Raw genomic sequence first — 11,527 nt, forward strand, 5'->3', positions numbered from 1 at the left:
TGCATTGCCCGAAAGCAGCTAGGTATTACAATTATGCACTATCCCATCTGTGTTTAGATTACTCGGTAAAAGAAGAAATGGGATTTTTTTTTTGTTGGTTTTGGGGGTTTTTTTAGCTTCAGACTGGGTTTTATATGTTAAAAAATCTGTTCTCATCCGTGCTTGGCAAACAGCAATACTTTGTGCCATACAAAGGGAGCTGCAGCGTTTCAGGGAATTCCTTTTAACTTTCTTGCTGAAGTACTTGCTAACCTTTATCAAAAGACTCCTCACCCCTTAACAGACTCTCTTTAATTGGCCACTTGCATGGTCAGTTAATATACTGTGGTGGAAACCAAGTGGTAAAGTGTGAACAACCGAATCTGGCACTATAAACTGGGTGACCACTCTGAAACACGCGGCTATTTATATCCAAGGCAGTGTTTTGTCATGCTGATTTTTATTAGCACGGATTAGATACAGACAACTTGGTAGATGTCACAGATGAGTCAGAAAATGTTAAGCACGGGCCATTTAAAACATGCAAGTCCGCAAACGAGCGATGGGGCTCGGAGCCTGGTCTCTGCCCTTCCCCTGGCGAGCAGGGGCACGGCACGGGGCCAGCCTCCACCGCTCCTCTTCTGGTTTTCCTACAGGACAGGATGGTCCACCACTGGACGGGGGGAAACATGTCTGGCTTATGGAAGGGGTTAATCTACACTCAGGAAAGGTTTTCGGTGGTTCTGTGCAGAGAAATGTTTGGTTGAGGGTGGCAGGAGCACCGTCCTTGCCTGGAGCGTGGCAATGCCCTAAGTGATCTCAGAAATGTAGTAACACATGATGTACATGCCTTCCTTGGGGGGCTTAAAATTCATTTTCACCTTTATTGCGTTTATTTTACTACCTCCAAAGGCAATGTGAGGAAATCTGGCTTAGCAATAAAGCAAAAAATAGGTGACGCCAGAGGAGGAACATTCCTCTAGAGTTCTGTGTGACATCTCAAGCTGCTCTTGATGTTCTTGACATTCTTGATGCTCTTCACAGGCTCTTATATTTGCTTGTGGGTAGGACCACACTTGCAGCACCATTACTCTGGGCGCTATGAACCTGCAAAGCTACTCTGAAATCTCACCTTCCTAAGAGCCAAGTCTTAGGATCTATCTCCGATCTTAAAATTTTAATTGGATGTCTCCCCAAGGCTAAAACAATTTTTTGTCCCTGGCCATAATTTTTCGTTACAATTTTGGAAGACCTGTCAGTAATAAATTTACATTTGTTCTTTGTTCACGAGCATTGTAAACAAATAAGTTAATTATGAAAAAATATATTATATATGTCTGCTTGCCTATTTGTTATGGCTCTATTCATAGAAGCATTAAACACGCTGCAGCTATACTTGTCCGGTTAAAAAACCCAACCTGTGCTACGTATTTATAGAGCCTATACAACTTGAGAGAGAAACCGCTCTTGCTCAGAATGAGCGCACTGGACATTCCCAGCTCATCTATTGCCTTCCCCTTCCTAGGAACAGGAAAAAGAGCATCACTCAATGGAAAACTGTGGAAAAATCTGTATCTTGTGACCTGGCTTTCTGTTTTCTGTGGCCCTTAGCTGGACAAACTCCCTTTGTCGTCAAGGTACGTAAGATCAAACCTGAATGTTGTTGCTGCCATCACATATCCTTCCCTAAGGCTTGGAAGAGGGTGAGCCACGAGTAATACTGAAAGTACAGAGATTCGACATAGTGTGTGCCTGTGTGTACAAGTGCGTATGTGTTAGTGTTTATAAATAAAAGTTGTCCAGAAGAATCTTGCCATAAGGTGTGCTACAAAGCACTTCCTACCTCTATACGCTTGTACGAGTATAATCATTAATTGTAAAAAGAGACGGTGTCTCAAATCAAACAGGTGATCCTGCAATCTCTCGCATCGATATAGTCCTACTTCACAGAGAGAGCGTGAGCAGCAGGCATTAAAGCCAAGAAAAAGGCAATCAGGTCTCATTTGTAACGTTAACTTCCAAAATGCCAAAAGCGGTTTGTGTCTCTGATCGTTAATATTAGATGCTGCGTGAAAGGCTGCCGTTGTTAATAACCACAGGCATAATACCGGTGAGAACACCAGCGCCTGGCAGATGCAAGCGCGCGTATCTGTTACCGAGCCCGTGAAGCTGGGCCTTGCTGGACAATTTCCAACTTGGGCAGGGTGAACTTTAGCTGAGTAAGAAATCCAGGCTGTCATTCGTGAAGTAGCTGGCATAGGTGCAAAGACTCCCCTGTCTTTGGGAAAGTGAAATAGCATTTTTGTCCTTCATTGCGGGATGCGTTCCCTTCTAAAGAGTTAAAATCAATAACAGGAGTGCCATGCGTTGTAAACGTTTATCATTTATTATGCATTTAAATGTGCACAGCACATACACCACAGTCTTGAACAGCACCTGTATAAAACTACAGACAGATTCTGGTAAATGGTGAAAGCTCATACCATGTAACATTGTTATCGAGGTTTTATCACAATATTTCAAAGTTACAACAACTACCTCCGAGTGTATCTTGTGTGAGGCCGTCGGTTGTGGATTTAATGGAGTGAAAAGTAATAAAGAAGAACCATTCCCAGAGGAAAACCTTGTGGTCTGATTTTGCTATCTGAAATCTGGAACAAAATCATCGGTTGTCAGAGGTAGCGGTGATAATTACACAACGATTACTCACATATAGAAAACATAGAAAGTACAGAAATCCCCCCAATTCTAGGAAAAAAAATTAAAATCCTTAGGCATGACATTTCCTAGGCTCGCTCTCTCTTCATTTGGCTTCCTTTTCATTAATTGTTATTTTTGCTTTGACAGCAGCTGGCTTCAGATCTGGTCCTGGTCTGCTCTGGTCTTACTGAACTTTGGTGAGTAGATTTTGTCTTCAAGGTCATGTGTAAGTAGAGGATACAGGCAAGTCTACACCATTACAAAGGAACAAAGCCTTTTGTGTAGGAATGTAAAGAGAAAGGGAAAAAGAAAAAAAAAGCTACTCAGATTTGCATGTAGTCAGAAATAACTAGTTTAGATTGGAAGATGATCTGTAAACATCCTCTAAAGTCGTCAAACGTTGTGGTTAGTCCTGATTCCCACTTAACATACTGATGCCCCAAAGACAACGTATCTTTTAAAGTAAATAAAGAAAGGAAAAAGGACAAATGGATCCTTTTAGTGATTCCCCCATCACCAAACCTGTCTTTTCCTTCATCACGTTAGAGACATGAGTTACACTTGCAAAATATATAAAGAAAAATATAGGGTTACTTGATGACGATATGGTACTGCAGCCTGACAGCTGTCTGCAAATATTTTCACCATGATTATCCTTACTAAAAGTAAACCACCGGGTAAAGATAGCTCAAACGTGACAAGGCTCAAATAGGATGCAACCAACTCTATCCTGAATACTTTTGGCTACATATGGAAAAAAAGAGACGTTTGGGATTACGATTGTTCCCCCAGGCCCTCCTCCAGAACTGTAAGACCAAGCAGAAAAGCATGTACCTTCCTTCCATGCAAATTTTTTTAGGAGACTGGCTTTGAGAGTTAGTGAGGTAGAAACGAATCAACTTAATGTCAGGGAATGAGACAGAAAAAAAGCAGCATATTTCTCCTTCCAAATACTGCACCAAAACTAATAAATATTACAAAACAACCTCAATTCCTTGTAATCAATCTCAATTCTCTCTGTGGAGCTTGTGTTTTCTACGACCCAGCAAACGCTTTTGCCTTTTAAAAACTTATGAGTGTTATGGAGTTTCCCAAACGTTGAAAAATGAATGTGGTCTCCAAATGTGAAAGGGAATTTGATTTGAATAAAATATAATTCGTTCATGATAGCGTGTTTCACGGTGCGCTCGTTGGGGGAGGGGCGGACACATTTTTTTTTTTTTTAGCTTAATGCCAAGCAATTGTATCAAATATATAAGCTTCAAATATAAGGTTGTATGCTCCTGTATATCTAAATAGAAAAAAAAAATCACCCCAATCCTGCTGAGTTTATATAGGTGTTTAAGCCTCTCCACCGCCTGGCAGCTCTATGAAGACGGACTGCAGGAAAGTTCAAAGTTCAGCACTGGCAGATCTAAAAACAGATTTGTGGGGTAGCTCTTCAGCACCGCGCTTTCTGTACCGAGGTAAATCGATACTGTTCCAATTAAATAGCAGCGCCGCACAAAGGAGGTCAGGCATTGTGTGTGGCTCCGCGCTGGCATCCCACCCAGGCACCTCCGCCACCGCTCCTTCTCGGAGGCCAAGAGCTTCTTTGGGAGTCACGGGGGGTGTTGGAAAACACGCAGAGGAGAACAAAGCCACCGTAACAAACAAACACACACACACACACACACGTGTACAACGATAGACACCCGTACAACACACAAACAGTGCAAAACATCGTAATAGAGGAATTGAATTTCACCTGGCTTAGGACACGGAGTAGCAGCACACCTGTGATAATTCAGAAACCAATTAAATAAACCACAAAGCAGAAGTCTTCTACTGTTGCACCATGAAATGAAATACCTTGGGTTGGAGGTTTGTTTTGTTTTCAGAAATTAAAAAAAAAAAAAATAATATCGGAACCATAAATAAATTCTGTGGCAATATATACAGATTTAAATAATTAACTTAAATATCTTACACCTACTCTTGCATAAAACTCTCCAGTAAAAGTGCACCATGTTTCTTTTCCGCAAACGTGTTCTGCGTCTTCCCATGTGCTGAGGTAGGTCTGAAAGGAGATGTCTCAGATTCTAGGAAGAAAATGCGTCACTGTCATTGTGGGAGATACTTTATTGCCTTTCTTTGTTCTTCCATTTTTGCTCAGGGCTATGTACATCCCGGGATAAATCCTGGATTCATAAGCATTGTAGTTGTTTGGCAGGAGAATCTCTTTGAATTTGCACTCGTCATTGAAATGGGTCTGAAATGAAAAGGGAAGAATAAGAGGGAAGGAATTTTAAACATCAGGTGTGGAAATATTCTTGCTACCAGGTGTAGAAGGTGTGCTGCAGGGAAACGTGCAGCTGACTCCCCCCCCTTAGTAATCTTTTGAAGTGGTTGCCCAAATGAAGCTTCAAACAGGACTCAGGAGTCAGAAGATCATTAAGGATGCTGTGTCCAGGCCAGGCATGAACACCTAAAGGTGGGAAGGACACCTGTGGCTACGTCTGCACTCTTGAGGGAGGGGGACACATTTAACCGAGCTGCAGTGGGGTGAGGCCCAATTCTGCCGCCCGGCTCGTCGCATTGCTCAGGCGTTGTCCTACCAGCAATAAATTGCCTGAGAGGCTTCAGAAAAATCTCAATGCTAGCACTTTCTCATGCTGCTTGAGGAGAAAGAGGCATTTTAAAGACACTCAGCCTGGACAGTATTTTCTGCTCCTTTAGTTTTAAAATCGAAGGAAGGGTTTGGGTTCGCTTATGTTAATGGATCGGGAAAACAGAGCTGACAAAAGGCACACTTCCAGTGAAGAGGTTTCATTTGCAAGTAAGTACAAAGAGGGACAGGTGTTACAAGTGTGTTGTTATCTGGAGAGTGACAAACGAACTTGTCTCTTATTATTGGGCAAAAGCCTGGGGTTTTGTAAGAGAGGCCTCAGCCTGCCAAGCTGAACGCTGCTCTGGGAATTACTTTATCCAGGACACCAAAGCAGCCGTCTTCATAAGAAATGATGCAAAGGGAGCTCTTGCACTTTGGTGGCTGATTCTGCCTGGCTGGCTTTTATATGTCAAAATCCTCTGTAACACGACTGATGCCCCAGAAAGTAATTCTGAATGCTTCCTGTCTTCATGTGAAAATGCCCTAGTTAACTTTGACATAGTTTGGCTCTTCCTCAGCCCAAGTTTCTTCAAATTGTATTTGAGAAACGTAAAGTAGAAAAACCATGGGTAAGGAAGGAGACCCAGAAACATGGGTTTGAAATGATGCTGATCACAGTAACTTACACAGAGGTGAACTCAAAAGTAGGAGGACAGCTCAACATGGACAAAGACACGCACTTTTACTGTCCACCCCAAGTGCATTTTATAAGATGCCTTTATCTCTTCCAAAGATTCAATGCAAAAAAAAGATCTGTATTGTCTCCTAATAGATCTGCTTTCTTAAAAATACAAGACCAAACCTTGAGGATGCTGAACTGTCATGGGAACAGACTGTCCAATCAAGAGCATTAACAAAGAGTGATCCTTAGGTAGGTGACAGGCACTGATTCATCTCATCATAAAAGATCATTTGTGGGGGCCTGGCTGATCACAAGTTCAAGTGCACTCAGACAGATGGAGTCAGTGATTGCCATACCCACTTAAGGCTGTTTGCAATTAAATACAAGAAGGATATGGACTGAGGCTAGCTTGAGGTCTTGCCACACAAATGACGATTCTATGTGGTAGGCAAGATGGGTAGCCATGGTTATGGTTAGGTGACTATAGCTTTTATGGAGGAACCAAGGAAGTATAATGCGAAAGAGTGGGGTTTACTTCAAAAGCTCAGTAAGGAGCATACATGGGCAGCACACCTCCTGTTGGCAAGGCAGCAAGGGCTGCCCTGTGTTGCCTGACTCAAGAGGGGCAAGGATGGGACTCGGGCAACTTCTAGCACCAAGCAGACCTCTCACTCCAGCTGACCATAGTCCCCTTCCCAGGCACACAATTGGTGGCTACTTACAGATCCATAGAGTTTGCCTTTGCTATTCATGGCCACGAAGAGTCCACTTCTAACACCAAATATGCTCACCACTCCTCTTTCCACGGGGGAGATTTCCAGCAGACCTACAGAGGAGACACAGGAATCAGGGGGACAAAGGTGTGTGTGGCGTCAGTGCTGCCCTCACCCAGTGGTTCCCATTCCCAGTGTGGTGTGGATCCCCATGCCCCAGCACTGCTGTGGGTGGCCTCAGAACCCCAGCCTCGCACTGCACGTGCTGCCCCATGCCCCATGCTGGGACCTCTCTTCTTTTAGCTAAGTATCTATTTTTACTTCGCCCCCAGGCATCCTCCTGTGCAGCCGAGGCTAAAATAAGCCAGAGTGTGCTTGGGGGCGAATGAAACATTTGTCATCATGTAGCTTATATGCCCCCCCCCCCCCGGATCTTATTGTTTCAGTTGGATATCAGAGCCATGGGGCCACGGGGTTAAGTCCCCAGCAGATGCTTTTCAAGTTTCGGGGAGAGCTGGGCTCTCCCCGGCCCCTGCTCAGAGTGAGCGGCTCACTGGCTGCGGTACCCTCCAGATGTTGAGGCAACCCCGACACCTGATGCCTGCTGGCGGCAAGGGGACAGCACGGCTCTGAGCAGCGCCGCTGAGCTCCGCCGGAGCGCCCGATGGGCTCCGCCACCGCCCCGCTACCCCGGGCACCCGCCGCTCTCGCGGGAGCCGAGGCGGGCGGCACAGCGGTGCCGCGGGCGAACGGACTTTTTCGGGGAGTTCGAGGTCTGCCATGCACCCACCCTCCCTTCGGCGCATACCGCTCTCCGGGGCAGGTGAGCGGCTCCGCGCCCGCGGAACCTCCCTGAGGGGTGGTTCCGCGGGCGCGGAGCGGCTCACCTGCCCTACCGCGGGGGTCGCCGCCGGCTTACTGTATCGATTCTCGCTGTGAATCCCGTCGATGCGGCCGTCGGGCAGGACCTGGATGTGGAAACCGATGCCCACGTTGCAGTAGAGGCGCCGCAACCGTTTGATGCCCAGGAGGTAGTCGCCGTCGCGGGCGGCGTCGCGGCGTTCGGCCGGGAGGCGAGCGACAGAGCGGGCGAAGAGAGTCGCGTCCCAACGGCGCTGGCGGGGCCCGGCGGGGAGGCGACCCGGGGGCGACCGGCCGCGGACCGCCCCCGGCCACAGTAGCCCTAGGAGCAGAGCCGGCAGCAGCGCGGCGGGGAGAGGCATCCCGGTTAAGGGTGCGTAGCCACGGGCCGGCGGCCGGTCGCTCCGACAATACGCTCGCCCCCCAGCTCCCACTTTATACTGAGGTCAAAGGAGGGGAGAAAAAAAGAAAACCAACAAAAGCAAAACAAAAAAAAAACACCACCCAAAAAACGAGGCGGGGGGGTTGGTGGAGGAGGGAGGGAGCCCCGCGCTCAGTCCCCCGAGGATCTGCGGTTTCCCTGGGCTGGCTGCATGGAGAGGAAATCCCGGGAGCAAGAGCTTCTGAACTTGATCTCAACTCCAGGAGTCTTGTCTGAAGTGCTGATCTTCTTCTATAGCTGCTCAGCCATAGCGCTTTAGTCCTAGCCACGATATTTATATATCCATGTGCGTTGGTACCTATTACATCACCACCTACTGCTGTCTGCTGCAGCCCTCCGGTTTAGCTGAAAGTCAAATTATCACCCCTAGATGCTTAACAACTCCGAAGCGTCTTGAAGGGAAAGGGTGAGCAGCACTGGTGCTAAACAAGAGGGACAGCACAAACTTTTAAAAAGAAAAGGTCATATTTTGCGTTCATCACAGCAGCTTCCTTCTCACTCTCTTCATTCTTTTCTTTCCTTTCTTTTCCTTCTTTTTTCTCTTTCTTTCTTTCTTTCTTTCTTTCTTTCTTTCTTTCTTTCTTTCTTTCTTTCTTTCTTTCTTTCTTTCTTTCTTTCTTTCTTTCTTTCTTTCTTTCTTTCTTTCTTTCTTTCTTTCTTTCTTTCTCTTCTTTTTCTCTTTCGTAAGTGCTTACAAATGCTAATGCAGGACACAAAAATCAAAGAATGCTCAGCACACTTTCCACCCAACACAATGTATGACTTTGTGGAAATCTGTGGAATTTCGGCTTTTGCTGTTTCCAAGCGACATGGTTTACAGTTTGCTGGATGCAGAAAAATTCCCTTCATTAAAAGCCAAAATAGTTGTTGCATGGGAGGTTTAAGAGATGAAAAATGAAAGAACTTGCAAAAAAAAATAATTAACAAAGGGCCAAGGCTTTAATAAAGATAAAAACATTTAAAGAGGCAGCATGCTCTCAGAAGTTGTGATAATGTCTTTGATTCTAAATATCCCTTTAAGAAATCAGAAAGCACAACGTTGCTCTGGAGTACAAGAGGCATGGAGCTCCCTCCTGGTCACTGTGCTGAGAGGGGCTGTAGTGACATGAGTTTATTCCTGAGCTTTAGAGGCTGCCCATTCATGCAAGTGTTGCCGTGCTTTTTAATGGCATGATTATTTTCTCATCTTTGCTGCACATGCACTTACTTAGATGTTGCTGTAGTATCTTACTGATGCAGGTAATTATTTCATTTAAGTTCATGAAAACGAAGCTCAGTATTTAAAAGTAGGAGAAGTTTTCACCCCATCAGTCCAGAATTACTTTGTTTAGAGCAAATCCCATATGTTTTGTCACCCTCCCTTAACTTAAGCCTTGGTCCTCAACGGGTTTTCAGAACCAACAGGTGAGGAGACATTAGGACAATTTTGGAAGGTCCTGAATTAATACGAAAGTGTGTGTGTGTGTGGTGGGGGAAGTGGTTTGTGACTCAAGTCCTTTATAGCCTGAGGACAGTTTAGTCGTTCACGCCAGTAAAGCTCTCCTGCTGTTCCAGCAAAGGATGCGAGAGAAAAGAGAATTGCCCCAAGCCAGATGACAGCTCACCTAGGTGCGAAAATCTCTGACCTTCGCTAAACCTAAGCAAACTTAGATGATGTGCTTTTATTTCTTCTTGTGAGGTGCATATACACAGTGTGTGTGTGTGTGTGTGTGTCTTTCTCCTACCACACCTCTCAGGACAGAAAAGGGACTGCTGCTGCTTTGTGGGTGATTGCAGTCTAGTGCTATAGAGGTAAAAGACACCTGGGTGTAGTTTTGTCAAACAAGTTAATTTCTGTGTGTGCGTTTAAAGGCAGGAGAATTTAGATTTTTCTCTGTGGAGGTTTACAAGCCGGTAAATCCATTAAGGTCAAAAGCACAGACATTTACTACATTTCTGTTTGCATCAGGTCCATCCAGACCCCTCTTACACCCGTCAAGTCCGGTGGATCAGTTCTGGATGAAAGGGCTGTGCAGCAGGCAAAGGCCAGCTGCTCGTGGGGTTGGAGACTGCCCTGCTCTGCAGGGGCCGCGCTGGACACCTCGGCCTTCCCCGGGGGCCTTAGAACAGCATGATCCCATCTCACTTCAAAATCTGAATTATTTGCTGTTAGCAAACATCAGAGGATGAATTTGGGATTAAGTTTATTTACCTTCTGAAGGATAAGGCCAAGGAGTGGTGCTTCTGCCAATACACTGACCCGGCAGCTTCCCTGCTGCAGCAGAAGTATGGTCCCACACCCACCGCCGATGGGTCAGGGCCAGGGTTGCTCCGTCTCACTGCCACTGACAGCGATCATCCCTGACCCAAAAAAGCATGAACTCTGAGGCCTTAGCCCTGTGAACGTTAGAACTTGAAGTCAGGGATGTGCACTGGAGACCCAGCGGGCCGTGGTACCTTCATCCTTTTGAGATGTATGGAAATGGGGCCGAAAATGCACGATCAGGGTCTGAGTCCATATGTTTGCAAGATCATAGAATCATCGAATGGTTTGGGTTGGAAGAGACCTTAAAGCCCACCCAGTGCCACCCCCTGCCCTGGGCAGGGACACCTCCCACCAGCCCAGGTTGCTCCAAGCTGCGTCCAGCCTGGCCTTGAACCCCTCCAGGGATGGGGCAGCCACAGCTTCCCTGGGCAACCTGGGCCAGGGGCTCACCGCCCTCACAGCAAACAATTTCTTCCTAATGTCTAATCTAAATCTAAATCAGGTCCTAAATGATGACACAGAGCACCCAGAACATCAAATTATGTTGTCACACTATCACTGATTAATAAAAGATGCTTCTACAAGTTCTTTCTTAAACTTGTTACAGAATTAAATGACACTCTTTCCATAAAGGCTTCAAATGAACCTTTCCGAGAGGAAAAGCAACCAATTTTCAGCCAAGAATGAAACTATGAGGTTTGGGTTTACTTTCAAATTTTATATATTCGTGTGTGCCAGCTTGTGTACAGTCTATCTATGAAACGTTAGTCCTGGTACTTCAAAGCCCTTCGATCACTAAGTTGTTTGTATCTGTGAAAAAACCACAGGGATGAAAGCAAAGCAGAACTGCAGCATTTCCAGTCTGCACCAGGTGTAAATGACAGGTGGAAACTGCTGATGTTCAGGGTCTTTTTGCTGCAACACAGACATTGTCAGCTGGAAATTATTGTCACAGGAAACCATAAAGCAGCATATTCCCTACGGATGCCAAGGAAACTGTGTCATCTCCAGGGCAGAGCCAGGAACCGACCCTCCAACATGCCACCAGCTTTCGCGCAGCGAAGGGGACCTGTGTGTTTCCAGGTCATCCCGTTATTAATTCTTCTGAATCTTCCATATCGTGCCATGCTCCACTACTCTGTGCCCCCTACGCCTTGTGTCACACACCCTTTCACAGCAATGATTTAAATATTAAAACAGGTAAAACGTCTTCATCTTCGTATTGGCTCTGTTCCCTAAGAAGCATATGGGGATGTCACAGTTCAGGCAGCTCTGCTTTCCAAATTCCTCTGGGCTTAAAGTATAAAAAAGAAGA

At 45.8% G+C, this 11,527-nt stretch overlaps 1 protein-coding gene across 1 annotated transcript; it reads right to left on the reverse strand.

Annotated features, from left to right (window-relative positions):
* Positions 1 to 4,298: 4,298 nt before the first annotated feature.
* Positions 4,299 to 8,259, reverse strand: FGF4 (fibroblast growth factor 4). The gene is made up of 3 exons (XM_074582477.1): positions 7,584 to 8,259; positions 6,674 to 6,777; positions 4,299 to 4,930 (listed from the first exon to the last, which is right to left on the reverse strand). Exons 1-3 carry the CDS (start codon positions 7,885 to 7,887, stop codon positions 4,754 to 4,756), a joined length of 585 nt encoding a protein of 194 aa, XP_074438578.1. The 5' UTR covers positions 7,888 to 8,259; the 3' UTR covers positions 4,299 to 4,753.
* Positions 8,260 to 11,527: the final 3,268 nt, after the last annotated feature.

The sequence above is a fragment of the Larus michahellis genome, chromosome 4 (assembly GCF_964199755.1).
Source record: "Larus michahellis chromosome 4, bLarMic1.1, whole genome shotgun sequence".
Classification (NCBI taxonomy): Eukaryota; Metazoa; Chordata; class Aves; order Charadriiformes; family Laridae; genus Larus; species Larus michahellis.

What these genes read in the sequence shown, in the direction of transcription:
- FGF4 (XM_074582477.1), bottom strand. Translation starts at nt 7,887, where the DNA reads ATGCCTCTCCCCGCCGCGCTGCTGCCGGCTCTGCTCCTAGGGCTACTG. An exon ending in TCACAGCGAGAATCGATACA is followed by an intron (nt 6,778 to 7,583) that starts GTAAGCCGGCGG and finishes TCTCCTCTGTAG; the next exon opens with GTCTGCTGGAAATCTCCCCC. An exon ending in AAGGCAAACTCTATGGATCT is followed by an intron (nt 4,931 to 6,673) that starts GTAAGTAGCCAC and finishes TTTTCATTTCAG; the next exon opens with ACCCATTTCAATGACGAGTG.